The sequence below is a fragment of the Prinia subflava genome, chromosome 30 (assembly GCF_021018805.1).
Source record: "Prinia subflava isolate CZ2003 ecotype Zambia chromosome 30, Cam_Psub_1.2, whole genome shotgun sequence".
Taxonomy (NCBI): domain Eukaryota; kingdom Metazoa; phylum Chordata; class Aves; order Passeriformes; family Cisticolidae; genus Prinia; species Prinia subflava.
Window position 1 is genome coordinate 1998294 of NC_086276.1, and position 18591 is coordinate 2016884.

The 18591-nt window shown below is 50.8% G+C and overlaps 3 protein-coding genes across 3 annotated transcripts in view; 1 reads left to right on the forward strand and 2 right to left on the reverse strand.

Moving 5' to 3' along the window:
* LOC134562720 (zinc finger protein 239-like) overlaps positions 1–18404 on the reverse strand; it is a 444533-nt gene extending 426129 nt beyond the window's left edge. Inside the window, exon 1 of the mRNA XM_063420245.1 lies at positions 18333–18404. The gene's annotated coding sequence lies outside the window, so the exon portion shown is untranslated. The remainder of the gene's footprint in view (positions 1–18332) is intronic.
* The window catches only part of LOC134562691 (zinc finger protein 91-like), an 83758-nt gene that overhangs the window by 38874 nt on the left and 26293 nt on the right, over positions 1–18591 (reverse strand). Inside the window, exon 2 of the mRNA XM_063420198.1 lies at positions 16508–17526. Coding sequence (XP_063276268.1) covers positions 16508–17526 — 1019 coding nt within the window. The remainder of the gene's footprint in view (positions 1–16507; positions 17527–18591) is intronic.
* On the forward strand, positions 7779–10415 carry LOC134562726 (uncharacterized). The gene is made up of 8 exons (XM_063420255.1): positions 7779–7890; positions 8039–8176; positions 8423–8599; positions 8726–8881; positions 9040–9153; positions 9507–9609; positions 9867–9923; positions 10228–10415. The coding sequence occupies exons 1-8, from the start codon at positions 7783–7785 to the stop codon at positions 10365–10367; spliced, it is 993 nt and encodes a 330-aa protein (XP_063276325.1). The 5' UTR covers positions 7779–7782; the 3' UTR covers positions 10368–10415.

The following is an 18591-nucleotide window of genomic DNA, read 5'->3' on the forward strand; positions in this document are numbered from 1 at the left end:
AAATGCCTTCTTCGCCCTCTCTTATGATCGAGGCGGCGACCGACTGCATCCACAATTGAGCTTGGACACAGCTGAGAGCCAGAGAGACATTGTTTTGAGTAACATTAAGTGCATCAATTATCAAATTGTGATCGTCTGTGTTTACGTTTTCCCAATTAGGCAATATGTTGGACAAAAGCCATTGAGTCGTTCCTAAAGCCAATAAGGACGACCGTAGAGGGTGCTATAATTTAGCCAAATCTCTGGCTGAGGCAGCTAATTTGTTCATTAATACCTCTGAGTCAATGCTGTTCAAGATTCCCAATCCTGTTCCTATGGCACCGGTGACGTCTCTTGGCACGCGCCTTTCAGGGGGGCTGCGCCTTCTCAACCATGTCGGCTATCCTTCGAAAGAAGTTTGCAAGAAAGGTGAACAAGCAGGCTGAATTTCAGAGACGTTAGTTTGCACCAATAACTTAACTTGTTTAAGAGACCATGTCGGATTGAACAATAATTGTTGTTGGCCCGTTTTCCTGATTATATATGGTCCAATTTTGAAAATTTTTGGGCTTAGTGCAACTGGTGGTTTTGCTTGAGTGCTAGGGCTGACAGTAACAGGTTGAGCTACAGCATTTATTTTAAACTTTACAGAGAGCCCATCATCATCGCTGGCCCAAAGACAAACTACTTCTACAGTTTGTGTTAAGAAAAAATCATACCAACAATCCTGTACTCTAGGGGACGTGCAAACCTTGCCATACCTTGCCTGGTCTGTTGTAACAGTAATTTGATTTGCTGTGTGTTGAACAGTTCCATTAATCATCCGACAGCCTATACAAATTCTCTCTCCTATCCTCCCTTGTAGTTGCCAAAGCCTATCTCGGTGTTCCCACTCCCACCCAGTGTACACTTGATTATCATGCATAACAACAGTTAACAGGTTCAAACCTTTCACATTTCCCATGGATCCAGTAAAGTGAGTAAAAGCTTGGGACCATGGCCATTCGATGTTAATTAGGTTTTGTGAGTTGGGAGTGACAGAATAGTTGAAGGTAGTTATCTCTGTCTTTTGAGATGTTGTTGCTACCTTTTGCGGTGTGATTGTGTGTACTATTTGTGGTGTGGTGGAGCGGTTGGAAGTGCTTTCTACTGTTTTTACCATTCGGGATGTGATAGGAGTGCTCTGAGTTGTTTCTACGATCCGGGATGTAATGGGTGTGCTCTCTGTTACTTCTATGACAAATGGTGCTGTTGTTCTCAGTATGGGCCTAGCCATGACATTTATTCTAAATTTATGTGCTAAGCCTCTCAGACCTAACCTGTTTGCCGAGTTATTGAACCAACTACATGATACATCCATTGTTTGAGTTAGGGTAAAATTATACCAGCAGTCGGCAGGTTCAGTTTTGCACTCTTTTGTAATTACTGCATTGTCAACCTTGGGATCCTGTGTGTGACGGCAGCATATTCTAAGGGGGATTTGTTTAATGCATTTCCATTTAGTTGTGGAACAAAATTCTGCAGTGAGTTTGGGGTGTAAAGCTTTCATTTCTCTTGGCTCAAAAAATTTTCCAGAAACTGTAACTGAGGAAGTCTTTTCATAAAAAGACCCTTCTACCTTTCTGCATGACACCTGGATCTTTTCACCTACGGTTCCACTCAAGGCGTGCGAGTGAGCATTCCGATCCCACCTCCATTCACTTGGCCGATACGGTTCAGAGTTGTGCAGTACCACCGTTGCCAAGGTCGGGCGACGTCCTCCGAGGCTGGAGTAAGACCCCATGGTGGTGGTGTGTCTGTAGGTGGCTTTGGTCCATGGCCACTCAGCTGGTTCTTGGCCACGGAGTTGTAGAAGGGCGCAGAGAAGGATCACTAGCTTTAGCACGGTCCGTGTCATCTTCTTTCAGCCATCTGTTGAAAGCAAACACAACAAAAAATCTGCCACTAAGGGGCAGAACAGTTAAAATGTAGGGACTATCCAGCGTGTGTTTATCCGATGCTCCTTCCCTAGGGCATCAGATGCAACCCACGCAAATTTATTCAGAGGAGTTTTCAGTACTAGGGGTACATCTCCGACAGCAGGGAGATTCACTAGAACTGGTTGTCCAGGGTAATGAGCTGGATTTTTGGAGTCATCTGGTCCCCGCAGTGAGGGGATGAGGCTTGGGGCTTTTGGGCAGAAAGCAGTGATTTTGGGGCATCCGTTTACCCCCCATCTGTCATTGACACTTTTCACTGCCTCCCACAGGCGGAGATCCCAGTTTCCTTCATGCGGTTTTAGAAATCGTTTCAAGAGACCATTTGTCCTTTCTACGATTCCGTTCGCCTGGGGGTAGTAGGGGGTGTGAAAAACCCATTTGATACCTTCACCTTTTGCCCAGTCTTGCACCACCTTAGCAGTAAAATGAGACCCATTATCAGATTGGATCTCTTGTGGTTTGGGAAAGGTTCCAAACCACTCTTGCAGTGCTGAAACAGTGTTTTCTCCTGTAGCTCTTTTGAATGCATTAGCCTGAACTAATCCAGATGTTATTTCTACTCCTACTAACACGTAACGCTTACCTCCTGACCTCTTAAAGGGACCGATGTAATCTACCTGCCAAGCGTCCCATAAACCTTTACCTGTTCTGAGGTGCAGAGGGTCATCTTCCAGAGGGTGTCTTTCTAATCGTTTGCGGCATTGGCTGCAGGCTGATATGCATGTTTTACACATTTCTCTGGTGACTGGCCAACCGCGGGCAAGGGCTTCCTGGTACAAATCTTTTATACCAGTGTGATGTCTTTTTACATGCAACCATTCTAACAGGTACTCCCAGTCTTCAGCTATCTGGTTATTTTTCAGGGGACTCAGTCTTGCTAGCTCATCAGCTTTGTTGTTCCACTCTCTTGCAGGGTTCTCATCTCCCTGATGAGCTGGCACCCACCCAATGGCAAAGTCTCCTTGGCTTGCGATATTTAAAATCTCTTGCCATTTTTCCTTTTGCCACACTGGGACCCTGTTAACTTCCCAATCATTCTGTTGCCAGAAAGGAAGCCACTCAGTGCATCCCTTAAACACAGCATAGGAGTCAGTGTAAATGCAGACAGGGGAGGTGTTCTGTGCTTCTCGGTCAAAAACACTCCACACTGCTATGAGCTCACCCACCTGGGCACTGCCCTCCCCTTCTGTAATAATACGTTCACCAGAGGAAGTGTTAATAGCAACAGCTCTGTATTTCCATACCTTTCCTTCTCTCTTGGCTGAAGCATCTGTGAACCAGGAGTTTGCTGACTGCTCGGGTGTGAAAGGGCGAGCTACTTTGATCACTGAGACTGGTTTCTCTTGGCTGTCATCCAAGTTTTCTGTTTCTTGTATGGGTAAGTTCTTTACAGCCCCTTCAGTTATGGAGAACATATTACAGTAATGTTCTATTTGGGCATACCATTTTCTCACTGAGGCCCTCTGTGCCACCCCTTCTGGTGGCGGGGTTCCTGCAGTGACTGCTTTGATGACTTTAAAGGGACCTCTCAGAACAATGGGCTGTTGTCGTATGATTTTCTCTACTTCTACCAGAGCTAAACTAACTACAAACAACCCTTTCTCCCAAACAGTGTATCTATTTTCTGCATCTTTGAAACCACGGGAAAAGAAACCAACAGGCCTTATGGGTCCCTCAGGACCTCTTTGCCAGATGTGCACTGACAGTCCTGAGTTAGCAAAACCCCATTCTACTTGGAAAGGATCTGTGGGGTGAATGGGACCAAGTGCCTGGTGTGCTGTTGCTTCAAAAATTAATAATTTTAAAGCCTCTTCTTGGGAATCACCCCATTCCCAATTTTTTCCCTTTCTCAGCAAGTTGTAAAGGGGTCTGGCAATTATTGAAAAATCTGGGATGTGTTTTCTCCAAAACACTAGTAACCCTAAAGCTTGTTGCAGTTCTTTCCTGGATTGTGGCATTTTAATCTGATCCAGAGAGGTTAAAGTGTCATGTGGAATACAGGTCATACCTGCTTTCCACCAAATGCCCAGGAATTTTACCTCATTGGAAGGTTTTTGAATTTTCTCAGGTGGGATTTTTAGGTCAAGGCTTTCTAAGTGGGAAATTATTTTCTGCTGGGCGTTTCCCACTTCTTCTACCTCCTCCCCGCCTACAAGAATGTCATCAATGTATTGATAAACACCTATATTGTCAGGTATGTGTATTTTTTCTAATTCTTGGGCTAGAGCATGGTGTGCAAGGGTGGGAGAGTGTCGATACCCTTGGGGGAGTCTGGTGAATGTGTATTGTTGGCCTTCCCAGGTGAAAGCAAATCGATCTCTGTCACCTGGTTGTAAAGGTATCATGAAAAACATGTCTTTGACATCTATAGTTGCCATGATTGTGTGAGCTTTTTCCTGAATTAATATTATTAATTCAGCTAAATTTGGAACTGCTGCTGTTAGGGGCTCTGTGTTTGAATTCAGTCTGCGGAAATCAATTGTGAGTCTCCATTTGCCGTTTGGATTTCTGACTGGCCAGACTGGTGAGTTATAGGGAGAGTGTGTGTGTACTATAACTCCTTGTTCTTTTAGATCTTGTATCACTGGTTTTATCCCTTCTTTGGCTCCTAACGCAAGTGGGTATTGTTTGACATTTGTCACTTTGCTGTGTGGTAATGGTGGTGCTGTTTGAAGTAATCTAATGTTGAGCATTGGTGTGCCAAAAGACCAGAGATTCCCCTCGGTGTCAAACCATTGTTTACCAATGATGGCATTTAGCCCTAGGAGACTGTATGGAATGTCTCCTATCACTATGTCTATAGAGAGCATGTTTTCATCTCCTGGCAGGAGAATTCTTACTAGAGCTGCTCTCATAACTTCAGATATTCCAAGTGCATTTAAGACACAGTATTTCTTTTTTGTTGGCACAACTCCACATTTTTGTGCATCTCTAATTGTTAAAGCAGAGATTTGAGCACCAGTGTCAATGAGGTAACTTATGGGTGCTCTTTTGGGACCTGTGATGGCTGTGATTATTAGGTCTCCTTTTTCTGTTTTTGTGAGCATTCTGAGATAAATCCAAAAACCATTACTTCGCTCACCTTTAAGTAATGGTCTTAGTGAAAAACCTTTTTTGGTTCACTGCTGAAGTCAATTAGGTCTTGAGTGGGGGGGTTTTGATGTGACTTGTTGTTTGCTTGCTGTATGGCGGGGGGTGCAGTGCTTTGAATTGTTTGGTTATTTCTGGGCTCACTGCCCAGATCATCATAAGAAGAATGTGTGTTAGGTTGTGTTTTCTTGCCAATGGCTAGAGCTGGCAAACTTGGTTTTTTAAAATGCCAGTTTGAGATTATTTTCTGCAATTTGTCTAGCGGCAAGCCATCCATGACATCTTTGGGCACCCCCCTTTTAATGCCTAACAGCCACCAGTGTTGTCATGTAGTGATGTTTTTCCCTTTGTCTGAGTTTTCATTTTTAGCAGTTTTAACATTTCTAATGCCTTTGATTTTCTGTGAGGTGTCTTGTGATGTGGAAACTGGCCCATATTGTCTACAGTAGTTTATCAATTCAACTGCAATTTCGCTCCAAATCCAGACTTTACGATCATTAGTAGCTGGATTGGTTTGAGCGGTTGTGGCATGGGAAGAAGTTGAATTCGGGCTGGAATTTTGGTCATTAGGTGAATTTCTTTCGCTGGGGTTGCCAAGAAATCTCTCAAGTCTTTCTACAGGACTTAGTGCAGTGATAGTCTTTTGTAAAGCAATTGCAGTTGGTTTTAAGAACTCTGGGAGCCCACGGATTAAAGGGGTCATAATTTCGGGCTTCACAGGCAATTGCATAGGAGAGTCATATCCAGGAATTAATTTCCTTTCATGTATCATTTGAAGGCAGGCGGCTTTTTGTACACTCTCCAGTATGTTATCAGGGGTGCTGGGAATAGCTACAGGATCACCCCTTTCCAAGGCATTAATTCCGCCAGCCCAAAAGGCAGCCCGTTGGGTTATGGACCATGCATTACGTTTGTCTCCTGTTGTTAAAAAGACTCCATGGCCCCAATACCCACTGGCTTCCTGTTCAGTTAATTTGATTTGGTCTCCTCCTGTGAGGGACACACGGAAGACATATTCTGTCTCCGTCTCATGTGGAAGCCTGCTGTATTCTTTTTTCAGTCTAACTAACTCTGTGGCTGTAAAAGGGGTTTCTTTGGATGTAATATGTGGCTCGTAATCGTCATCTCCAATGTAATTGAATTCTGTTTTAATTAAAGGCCTCAAATGAGGACAGCAGTATTCACCACAATTTTTGACTGTTTCCAATTCTTTGTGTGGGTAAATTTGTTTGGTGTCAAGTGTGTCAGTTTGTTCTGTCTCCTTTAAGGAGTCAGAATTCATTTGATTTTTGCAATATTCATCTCTTAAAGCATTTCTCAGTATGTGATTTTCATTGCGTTCTTCATTTAGCTGGCTTTGTAATATTTTTACTAAATTTTGGAGGGAGTCTATCACAGCTTTGTCTTCCTCATATCGCTTATGGCGATCATCAATTGCAGCTGTGAGACACGCTCCCAGGACAGAGCAAATTACTGCTTTGTCTTTGCCAATTTTATATTTGAGTTCACTTTGTAAAGAGGAAATCCTATTCATCACACTTTCAAGATCAAACCAATGCTCTTGAGCCCAAGTTTCGCCACCAGTAGATGGCTTGCAATTGTGTTTTGCTAACAGTGCATAAAATGCGGTTTTAAGTGTATTATCATCAGTCATTTTGTGGAGGTGATCAAAAACCACAACAGGGAGTTAATGTTTGACACAGCTACGCTGTTTTCACCTCTTTCCCTGGGGTGGGTGAAGGGACAAATCCTGTCTGCTGAGGCACTGTTTAGTTACGTCAAGGTGTCCCTTCTCTCAACAAGACAGTTCACACACAAAAAACAGTTTCTCTTTTTGCACTAGGAGATCTTTTGTGAAATCCTGAAGACAGATACACCTCAATAGAGTATAGGGATGCTTTTCACCTAGGTGTCTACAGTGTGCGAAGAATCAGAAAAGCCCCCTTGCTTTCTAGCTTCGTTCACCGAAGTGACGGGCTAGGTGCGGCTGAGGCTAATCTTCCTCTTCCTAGTACAGACTATAGACAACCTGCAACCCCTCTGTCAATCAGGACCCTGTCACGGTGACGCCAATTTAATGTCACGAGCCAAAGGATGGTCGTGATGGTTCGTTTTGATTTCAGAGTGCAAAAAGAGGCAGTGATAACTTAATTCAAGTGAAATCAATTGTATCTTTATTGATACACACAGTTATGCGATAGAAAAGAAGGGGAAAGAAGAGAGGGAGAGAGAGAGGGAGAGAAAGGGGGGTAAAGAAAGGGTATAGCTACCGACTGACAGACGGGAGTCCTCGTGACGCCGGTACGAACAGACCACCTTCGCAGTCTTCGTGGCACGTAGGTCAATGGAGCCGTCGTCCGAAGGGGAGGCCTCAGAAGCCTGCTCTTCTGGTGGGGTTGTTATAGTTCTTTTCAAAGCGAGAGGCAAGATGCCAGGAAGGGGGGTCGGTTTCGTGGGTATCGCAGGTGTTCTTTCACAATAGGGGGAGCGGTGCAGCTCAGGTCTTACCAAGTACGGTCAGTACAGGAACATCTCTTTGCAAACATGGCCAGAAACCGTAACAGTCCCCATTGTTTCATGCATGGGTCCCTGAGGAGGGCGTCTTGGTCCAGTGACAGCAGCTGCAGGGAAAACTTGGCCTGTGCTGTGGCCCAGGGTCCATGGGCCAGGGTCTTGGCCTCTGACAGTCGTGAGGCAGAAATGAGGGATTTTCAGACCGACTCTTACAAGGGAGATGCGCCGTGGCTTGACCTCCTCGTGTCCCCGCATCGCCTTCTGCCTGCTCACCCTGCTCGAGGAGCAGCCACGTTGGGATCTGCCTGCCCTGGCCTTCTTTGTGGAGGTGAGCCTGAGGGCCAGCGCTGCCTGGCTGCGCTGCCTGCCAGCTCTCTGGCCTCTCGCAGCTGCAGCCGCCTGGGACCGTGCCCGCGCCCTGTGCGCTTCCAGGCTCCTGCCGGCCGGCTCCCCTGTCACTGCTCTGTGCCTTCCAGGTCCTGGAGTGCCTGGACTTGAGCAAACACGGTCAGAGTGCCCTGACGGTCATGTCCAGGCACCTGCCCAGCAAGTGCAGGGACAGGCTGCGCCTGGGGCTCAGAGGCCCCGTGCTGCTCAGCAAGGAGCCCTCGCTGGTGAGAAGGGGGCAGCGGCTGGAGCCGTGCTGGCAGCGTGGGGCTGGGGAAGGCAGCCCCTTGGGCTGGGCTGGGCTTCAGCGGCTGAGGCAGCTGCTCCCAGCTCTGCTGCCTCCCGCTTCAGCTGCCCCAGTGCCTCGGGACAGGCCTTTGGCTCTGCGGCAGCTGGCTGGGCTTGCAGGGCCAGGCCGCTGGTGGTGCTGCGGTTGTTCACGGCTTCACAGCACAGCCCTGTGTTGCACCCAGGGCGGAGGCATACGCGGCATGTATCCACACCTGGTGGAGCACCTGGCCGACCCAGACGGAGAGATGGTTGCCATGAGCCTCACTGTGCTCACGTGTATGCTCCAGGAGAAAGACCTCCAGATACCCAGCGTCACTGTCTCGAAGCTGGCCGAGCCGCTCCTGCCACACTTTCAGAACGTAAGGCTCTGTGCCCCCAGCCACGGGCACTGGATGTGCCTGGAAACTTTGTGCCCTGTGCAGCTTTGGGCCTTTGCCCTGCTGGGCCCAGAGTAGCTGGTGCTGAGGTCTTCTCCTTTCCTCCAGGACAACAGCCATGTGCAGCTGCTCTCCATCCAGCTCTTCTGCAAGGTGATGGAGCTGGTAGCGGAAGAGGGGGAAAATCCTCTCACGAGAATTGTGAGCCGGAGCCTGTTCCCACTCTTCCTGCGCTGGCATGACGAGAACAAGCATGTGGCAGAGGTGAGGTTTTGTGGGATGTTGCTGCACCCCTGGGAGGGGGCTCGGCTGCCTCCGGCCCTGCCGCCTGGCGGGCTCCAGCCTCGCCCGGCCTTGGCACAGGGATGCGCCTCCTGTGCCCTGGGCTCTGGTACCAGCTCGGCCTCTCTGCTGCTCTCCAGGCCTCCCGCCAAGCTCTGCTTCGTGCGGCACGCCTCCTGAGGAGGAGGGATCTCGAGGAGCTGCTGAGGGAGGAGCCGCCGATGGAGCAGCGGATGAAGTTCGCCGAGTGCCTGGTAAGGACAGCCTGGAAGGCCCAGGCGCAGCCTGGAGAAGCGCCCTGGCCCCGGTGCTCAGCATGCGGGGCTGGCAGCTGTCCCCCTGCCCAGCGCCGCACCCAGGGGAGCCAGCCCGCGCCCCACACGCCGCTCCCTTGCCCGGGCTCTGGCCCGGGCTCCTCCGGCCCCGAGCCGGGTGCCCACGGAGCCCCGGCCGGGCTGCGGGCCTGGAGCACGGCAGCTCCCCGGGCAGCTGCCGGCCCTCTGCCCCTCGGCGCTGTGCGGGCCGGGGAGGCCGGCGCTGGGCGCAGGGAGCGCCCGGCCGAGGGGCAGAGCCCGCGCCAAGCCTTCCCTGCTGGCGCTCTCCGCAGCTGCTGGAGGACGAGAGCCGAGCGGCCGAGCACCTCCGCTGGGCCCTGCCGTGCCTGCAGAGCCGGCAGGAGCCCCTGCGACAGGCGGCCGTCAGGTGCCTCGGTGAGCCACCAGCCCGGCGGCCCTGCCCGCCTCCCCGCCCGGCTGCTCCCTCGCAGCGGGAGCCGGGCCCGGGCGCCGCTGCCCCGCCCGCCCTCGGCGCTGCCGCCGCCCTCCCGCAGCCGTGCCCTCCTTGGGCTCAGCGTGCGCCAGGGCCCGGCTGAGCCCCGCGGGGGACGAGGCCGTGTGGCCACAGCGCCGGCAGCGCCCGTGGGGGGCAGCTGTGCCGCCCGGGGCCGCGACACGCTCTGTCTTGCCAGGGCTTGCCGGAGTGCTCATGATGGGGCAGAAGGAGGAGCTCCAGCTCCTCACTGAGGGTGAGTGAGGGCGGCAGCGGGGCCGCCGGGGCAGCTGCAGATCCCGGGCACGGAGCTCCAAGCCCTGCCCAGGCTGCGGAGGGCTCTGCTCTGCTCCCTGTGCGGACGAGGGGCGGCGCGGGCCCGGCGCGGAGAGCTTCCAGGGACACCTGCGGGATCCGTGGCCAGCACCTTGCGGCACCGTGCCCTTGTCTCCCGCTCCCTCCTGGCCATGGCAAGAGACGGATGGCATGGCCCTGGCAGGAGCGTCCTTGCATTCCTGCAATCCAGCCTCTGACCGTGGCTCCGTTCTTTTCTCTTGCAGCCCTTCAAGCCCTGAGGGAATACGAGAGCCCCTCCTTCTTCAGCCAGTTCATCCAGCTGCTGTTTGACAGAAGATCAGCCCTACTCTGTCTGCTGGATGAGGAGAACTGGCGTCCTCTGGTGATCTCCACATCCCTGTGAAGATGGCACCACCTGCAGAGCAGACTCCAGGCAGAGCTGTTGCTGCTCACAGCTGAGCCTGTGGGAAGCTCCAGGAGCTCCCTGCCATCTCCTTCCCTGTTGGCAGCTCCCTCCCTCCCTGCAGCCCTCAGACCCTTTTCTACCCATCCTGTGTTTTGCCTCCCAGCTCACCCCTTTGCTTCGCCTTCCTTTAATAAAGTTGGCTTTCTTTGACTTCACCTGTGACTCTGCGCAGCTGAAGCGGCGCAAAACCTGAGCCCTGGGACACACAGGAGAGCCCTGCTGCCCTTCTCCTGCGTGCTGTGCTTTGTGCATGGACACAGGGGAGCAAGGGCACCTCAGGCTGCAGAGGAACAGGTCCTGCAGGTCCAGTTGCACAGCATGGAGCACTTCACACACATGCTGAGCACGCTGAAGGGAACAAGGACCCTGGGTTTTAGAAGAGCCAGCTTGAGTATGCTCTGAAGCCAGCCGTGAGGGATTGCAGGGCAAGCATCCACGGAGGGCAGAGGAGCTTGCCGTGCTGGAAGTTTTCACCAAGAGCTTCCTGCAAGCACAGCAATGCTCCATCCCCGCACGGGGACAGGAGGAGGGCAGAACCAGAGGCCATGGTGGCCTACCAGTGAGCTCTGCCTGTGCCTAAAGCAAATGGAACAGCAGCAGCAGCAGCCGAGCGGCTGAGACCAGAGGCGTGAGCGTGCCAGTGGAGGCAGCACTGTCAGGCAGTGCCTGCATGCTGGCTGCAGTTGTGGCGCTTGTGCTCTGCCCACAAGCGAGGAACGGCAGCCCCTGGCTCAGACCCATTCCGAAGCCCAGCCCAGAGAGACCAGAGACAGGGGACCGTCCCCATCTCTTTGGGGCACGGCTTCAAAACAGCCGCTGCGTCTCCCTGCGCCTGTGTTTGGGCTCTGCTGCCCCAGAGCTGGCCAGCTTGTGCTCTGTTGTCCCAAGAGCGTTCCGGGCGGGCGGGAGAAGGGCTGCGCACAGCGGAGCGTCCTGGAAGGTGAGGCAGGAGAGCCTCCTGCGGGAACAGGGCTCTGCTCCCTGGCTGCCCACAGCCTGGTTTTGGTGCCGAGGCCGCAGGCAGGAGCTCAGGCAGGTGAAGTGGCAGCGGGCAGCTGGTGTTTGTAGGGGGCCCGGGGCTGCGCGCCCAAAGCCACACGTGGAAACAAACTTGGGGAATTAATTCTGTTCTAGCAAAGAAGAGAGAACTTATGTTTGGGAAAGATTGTGTTCGACAAGTACTTACAATTCCTTACGGTCTATACAGTAAAAGGTGAAATATATGGTCAAGTCTTTACATAAAATCAGATGTAATATCTTTTTGGTTTTTTTCTGAAAAACACTTTTCAGGAGATTAAGATGTACAAATTCGCTTTAGAATACATGTTCTACCTATACTTTTAAAACAACCGTTCCACTGCTGATAGATGGTATGGTTGGAAATAGCTGAAGCAGAACATCTCTGTCCAATCATATTTCTCACTGTTACAGATGAGTGTGTTGTTGCAGTAGCTAGGTAACCAGGAACACCTCCCTTCAGCTTGCTGGCCTTTGGACTCCTTCGCTTTAAGTAGTGAAATAGTAAGAAAGAAGAAATTGGGCTAATAGATATCTCTGCTAAAGAGACGTGCACAGCTTTGTCTCCTTAAGGGTGGACCAGCCCCTCCAGTTCATATGCACTGTTTAAGGGCTCCTGAAGCCACTGAAACCTGCTTTGTTCTGTTGTTGGGCTGCTTTGGAATTCTGCTTGGGAAAGCCCTCACCGACAGTTTTGAGGTGCAAGTGGGTTGAACTGCATCTTTAGTCATTGAAGTGCACAGGAAAATGCAACTAGATCCTGAATTTGACCTTGAAAAATGAAATGCTTTGAAGTGTAGGACTTGCTTCACAGCAGCCATGTAAGAACTGTGTCTGCTGCGCTTTAATTTGGTATTGTCTTTTTTATCCTGCCAGATTTTTAGAGGACATTTACTTTCAAATCTCTCGGGAAATCCAGATTTCCAGAGGACATTTATTTTCAAATATCTCAGGAAAAGGAACTCATTTTCTATTCCAAACACACTGAAAGGCAACAGAACCTAATTCTGTGGCTTTGCCACTGACATTACCTGATGAAATAATAATGAATATTTTTAATAAGAACAGAGGAGATTTTTTCAGCTGTGATGAGAACCGGAATAATTCCATCATATCTCTCCCTGGATTGCTGAATGGTTTTTCAGAGAAAAAGATGCAAGTGATTCCCCAGATTTCTAAATTTAGTGCTAAGAAGGGAAGATGTTCATAGCAAGAGTATATGGTGAGATTTTAATGAGATATATTGTTTTATGCAATGCCTTTTAGTTGTATTTTAATAAAGACTTCAAAATGTGTCTGAAGGACACCTCTGCATATATTTCACTTCTATTAACTGCAAAAATAATGGACCTTCTCCTATCAGTTCTGTGTACTAATTTGCCATCTTTATAGACAGCAATAAATACATCATCAATAACATTAGATACCAACAGAAACATTGGTTTGGAAGAAAATTAATGAAAATAAATTCAAATATTCAACTATGTTAAAAGGAAAAATTCGGATGTAAGTCAATCCATCCTGAAAAAGAAAGGACTCCTTTTCCCTAGGAATTGGATCTCAAATTCACTTTCCAACTTGTATTGGGTATTGCTTTTCCTTTCCCCTCTGACATTTTAGGCTTTCTGTAAGAGGCACTGATGTGTTTTCTGCCCAGTGTTTTATGTTTGGCAGAACTTTTATCACAGGCATGCAAACCTTTTCTCCCAGAAAATGTTTCTTCCAGATCAATGTTTCCAAGTGATCTGTTCAGAACCCACAGGTGCCAGAATATTGATTTCCTTCTCAGGACCAGAGAAGAGGAAAATCAGAATAAAGTAGGAGAATAGGGTTGATGTGATATAGAGAAGCTCTTCCACAGGGAGTGGGGCAGGGAGTGCAGCTGGGCACACACAGGGGAGCAGCAAGGGCTGCAGACAGCAAGGATATTTGGAGGTGTGTGTCTGGGAAGGGTGAGGATGGCAGCTGTCCCAGAGGGGCAGCAGGTCACTGCCCCTGCATAAGCGCACGGACTGACACAGATCCGTGTGTGGGGGCACCACCCAAAGCGCTGCCACAGCACCTGCACGTGGAGCTGCCGTGGGTGTGAGAGCTGGCACAAGCCCCTGGTGCAGCAGTGAGAGAGGCAGCGTTTCCAAACTACACCCCAAAAGGATTACTTTGAACTGGGAACACAATAAGGTTTCAGAGTCTATCTACATGAAACACAAACTCAGCCACCCTCATTCTTGTCACAGCAGCCTTGTCACAGGCCTCTGCTCTGCCCCTCCTGTCATCCTGCTTCCAGCCCATTCCAACTCACAATATGCCCCAGTGTGTGTGATGATCTGCTATTTGAGTTCATGGACAGTAGGAAACATTGTGGTCTTCCACACTGAGCTTCTGAAGCCTCACAGCTTTTACTTAAATCATCTTTGTTGTTTCCAAATAATTTTAGTGCCTAAGTCTTCTGTTGCCAGACCGAGAGCTAAATAGTTCATCTTACATAGTTTCAGGAGTTCTCACATTTCCACATGGTTTGGCTACAGAAGATTGGAATCTGTGCCCTACTTCCTTATCACACACTCTGTAAAACCTACTCTTAGGTTTGCTGGTTATTCTCTTTGGCCTGTGGAGCAAGCAGTCCGATCAACTTCTGGCTTGGACCAGGAAACTTGCAGTGGACATGAATTCAAAGAAACCATTTCTTTCAAGCTTCAGGCTGAATGCAAAATTAAATTTTTATCTTAGAATCCTTTGCAGTGTGGGTGAAATCAATGGTGTCCTCTCACATGTGCAGAATGATACAGCCACCAAAAATTATGTATTTTTCCAGCAGCAGTTGAGTCATGAGCAACAACTAACAAACAGCAGCAAATAAAACCCCACATATATTCCAGCCCTTTTTCCCTGTGTACATGCCCATGGCTGAAGTCTTAGGATGCAAAGAAAAGAAACAATAAAACTGCATAAAAGACAGCTCAGCTGTTTGAGAGAACATGGGTCAATTGAGAATGAATTTTGACAAGAACAATGCAACTGCTGTAAAATACACTCTGTGACACTAAAAGGCTTGAGCCTGCTCAGTCTTGCTTTCCATAGCTGTTGCTCTAATCTTTGGACAAAGGAACATGTTGAAATCTGAATTATTATCTTTAGTTACTGTCATGGGTTGGCACTGGCCAGATGTTAATGCACCCATGAATATATGGTTTTTCCCTAACAACTACTGTGGGATGTGATCAGGAACAGAGCAGAGCAGGCTTAAATCTTGAAAACAAAAAAACCACCAAAACTTTATTACATTACATAAGAACAGAGACAGAAAAACTCTTAAACACACACAGAGACAGAAATAAAAAGTTCTCAAATCATTTCTTCTCTTCTCCCATTTTCCACCCCCCACACATTACTCTTCACAGACCAAACCTTTGGGTTTTAGATCAAACAATCACCACTCAAAAAAACCCACAAACCAATCTTCAATTCAGCAAGGGAGAGAGGAGTCTCTCTCGCACCACAGACTGCTCCTCAGAAAACATGGGTCCACCCCTTATGTGTTTCCATGTCACCCCTGGCACTGCCTGGAGAAGTCTGCCAGGGTGACACTCTCTTATTCTTATGTCCAGCGCTCTCACCGCTGTCCATAGTCTAAAGCTGCATACAGGGCTCTTTTAAGGATGCTTGCATGCCGAGCTGTGTCTCTTTTTACCCAGGGGCTGAGGGTTCCAAGAGCAGGTCTCCCCTGAGGGCAGAGGGCACCACCTCACCCTCCCCCTCTCTTCTCTGCTCGCTCCACTCTTCAAGTGCCAGTCACTGTAGCAAAAGCAAGGGCAGCTGTATCCACCCAAAATGCAGTTTATGTTCAAAAGAGACTTAAGTTCAGTCCATGCCTGACATTATGCAAGAAAAGTCCAGCTCAGAAAGCTACGCCTCTCATTCTTTGCCCATCGGGTTCCTTCCAATCGTGCTTTATCATCTCGGTCCTAGGCCACTTCCCTCTCTCCTCTGAAACCACCAGTCATGAGAATCAATGTCTAAGAAAAGTTTCTTTCTGCCAAGCAAGGGTTAACAGTTTCTGGCTCCCGGCAGGGTGCTGCAGGCTCAGGCACTCCCAGGCTGGGCAACCCCCAGGTGGCTGGGCACCTTCTCCCGGAGTTTGGGGGGAAGGGGGGGTGAGCACACACAGAAGGCACTTCCACAGTTTTCCACCCCTCCATCCTGGACGGGGCAGCTCAGTTCCAGTCCTGTCCACTCTTTTCTCCCCCCGGGGCTCCGGCTTACCTGAGCCTGACCACGTGTTTCCCCTTCCCCACCCAGCCTCGTGGCTGGGCAGGGAAAGGAGGCCTGACACGTCTCTCTGCTGAAACCGGAATCTAAAAGAGGCCGAACCCCCCTGGAGTCCTGCTTTTAACTCTTTGTGTCCTCAGAGGCGTGTCCAAACTTCTGAGTGACCAATCCAGGTGCCAGCAGAAAAGCTGATCACTGATTAGCCTGCTCACATCCCCCTAGAAAAATTGACCTCCCCCTGCAACCACGACATACATGCATGTGATAACCTCCTTAGATCAAATTAAAATGCCAGAATCTAGGAAAGAGCTACAACAAATTTTAGGATTACTAGTGTTTTGGAGAAAACACATCCCAGATTTTTCTATAATTGCCGGACCCCTTTATAACCTGCCCAGAAAAGAAACAAAAAGGAGAATGGGGAGCTTCTCAAGAAAAAGCAATAAAATTGTTGATTTTTGAAGCAACTGCTTACCAAGCACTTGGCCCTATTAATGCTGCAGATCATTTCCAGGGTGAATGGAGTTTTGCTTCTTCAGGTTTTGAGTGGTTTTGAGGTGGCAGACCCATCCCTCTTGGCTTCTGCAATGCAAACAGAGGGAGAGGAGAAAAAAATGAAGGACAAAACAAAAAGATAACCAGCATGATGTCTTCCCAACATGGATCACAAGGAATGTGGGTCACCAGGGCTCTGCCCAACGTGGATCCTCCAGTGGGGGATGGAGCTGGAGCAGTGCATGAAGCTCTTCCTGCACTGGGGGCACTCACAGGGCTTCCCTTACCGGTGCCGCCGTTGATGTCTGGTCAAGTTAGAGCTCTGAGAGAAGCTCTTTCCACATTCCTCACACTTGTAGGGTCTCTCCCCGGTGTGGATGCGCCGGTGCTTGATGAGGGTTGAGTTCTCCTTGAAGCCCTTCCCGCAGTCGGGGCAGCGGAAGGGCCTCTCCTCTGTGTGAATGCGCTGATGCACGAGGAGACTGGAGCTGGTCTGAAACCTCTTCCTGCATTTATCACACTCGTAGGGCCTCTCCCCTGTGTGATTAATTTGGTGGCGGATCAGGTGGGCAAGCTGCCTGAAGCCCTTCCCACATAGCTGACACTTGTACGGCCTTTCCCCAGTGTGGATGTTCTGGTACTGGATCAGCTGTTTCCTCTGACTGAAGCTCTTCCCACATTCCTCACACTTGTGGGGCCTTTCCCCAGTGCTGCGGAGGCACTGGTGGCTTGTCAGGGTGGATTTCCTCTTGAAGCCCCTCTCGCACTTGGGGCAGTGGAAGGGCCTCTCTGCTGTGTGTGTCTGCTGATGTATGAGGAGCCTTGTGCTGGTCAGAAACCCCTTCCCACACTCAGAACACTTGTAGGGCCTCTCCCCAGTGTGGATCTTTTGGTGGAAGTTTAGGTCACTTCTCTGCCTGAAGCTCTTCCCACATTCCTCACACTCGTAGGGTCTCTCCCCCGAGTGGATCTTCTGGTGACGGATCAGGTGGGAGCGCTGCCTGAAGCTCTTCCCACACTCCCCACATCCATGGGGCCTCTCCCCAGTGTGGATGTGACGGTGCCGGATCAGGCTGGAGCTGTTCTGAAACCTCTTCCCACATTCCCCACACTCGTAGGGTCGTTCCCCAGTGTGGATCCTCTGGTGGGCAGTCAGCTGGGAGCTCTTCCTGAAGCTCTTCCCACACTCCCCACACTGGTAGGGCCGTTCGTCTGTGTGGATCCTCTGGTGGCGGAGCAGGTGGCACCGCCAGATGAAGCTCTTTGTACACCCAAAGCACTTGTGGGGCTTCTCCCCATCAGGAAGCTGCTCATGGACCACCAGCTCTGAGCTCTGGCTCCATCTCTGGTCGCCTTTGTCCTCCCTGCTCTCCATGCTCAGCTCCTGGTCTGGGGAAGGAAGGACAAGGAGAGGATGGAATTTGTCTTCCTGCCAGAGGGAAGGGGAAGGAGATCGCCCATCTGCTCGGTCCCTGCCCTCCCCAGGCTGCTGGGAGTGCCAGGAACCTGAAAAGCTCCCCCCTCTTCTGTCTCCCCACTTAGGGATACTGGGAGTGACTGGGCTCATACTGGGAGTGTCGAGGAAACTGGAACCACATGGGGGGAACTGGGCTCATACTGGGAGCAGCCACTTCCAGCACCGGCACCCCCAAACCCCTTTCCCACTCATCCCGTCCCTCCAGCCCCAGCACCCCCCGCCGGGGTCCCAGTAATCCCAGGGGTCCCCCCATCTCGAGACCCCCACTTTGCAGTTCTGGGGCTCTCCTCTCTCTGGGGTCCCGCTCAGGGAAGCCGTGGCTCTCCCGGGGCTCCCCAAACCCGGTGTCCCCCCGGCCCCGCCGCTCCCGCGCGCTCCCCACGTGGCCCCGGCAGAGCTCGGAGGGCCCGGCCTGGGAAGCCCAACCCCCACCGCGGGGGGACCCGCATCCCCCTGACCCCCAATGGGGCTCTGCAGCCACAGAGACCCCCTAAAAACACCTCCCAGGGAGCACCCAATGACCCCTAAAGTGCATCTGCACCTCAGCTTTGGAGCCCTGCAAGCTCCAAACTTCCCTCCACCAAAAATCCCCAAACCCAAGGACTCCCGGGGATATTTGGGGCGAGCTCCCCCTCCTCGGGCACCTGCGGGATGGGGGCGATGCTCCCCGGCCGTGCTGCGAGTTCAGGGAGCGCTGGAGCCGCCTCTGCCTCCTCTGCCCTTCTCCTCCTGCTCCCTGCTGCCGCTCCGCCTCTTCCTCCCTCCCTCCTCCTCCTCCCCCGTTCCCAGCCCCGAACTGTGGGGGCGGGGTCAGGGAAAGGGCGGGAACTGTGAGGGGAAAGGGGCGGGGTCAAGGGGAAAGCTGGTTTTAAAAGGGCCCAGTTTCACCTCAAATCACCCAAA

What these genes read in the sequence shown, in the direction of transcription:
- LOC134562726 (XM_063420255.1), top strand. Translation starts at nt 7,783, where the DNA reads ATGCGCCGTGGCTTGACCTCCTCGTGTCCCCGCATCGCCTTCTGCCTG. An exon ending in TCAGCAAGGAGCCCTCGCTG is followed by an intron (nt 8,177 to 8,422) that starts GTGAGAAGGGGG and finishes TGTTGCACCCAG; the next exon opens with GGCGGAGGCATACGCGGCAT. An exon ending in TGAAGTTCGCCGAGTGCCTG is followed by an intron (nt 9,154 to 9,506) that starts GTAAGGACAGCC and finishes CGCTCTCCGCAG; the next exon opens with CTGCTGGAGGACGAGAGCCG.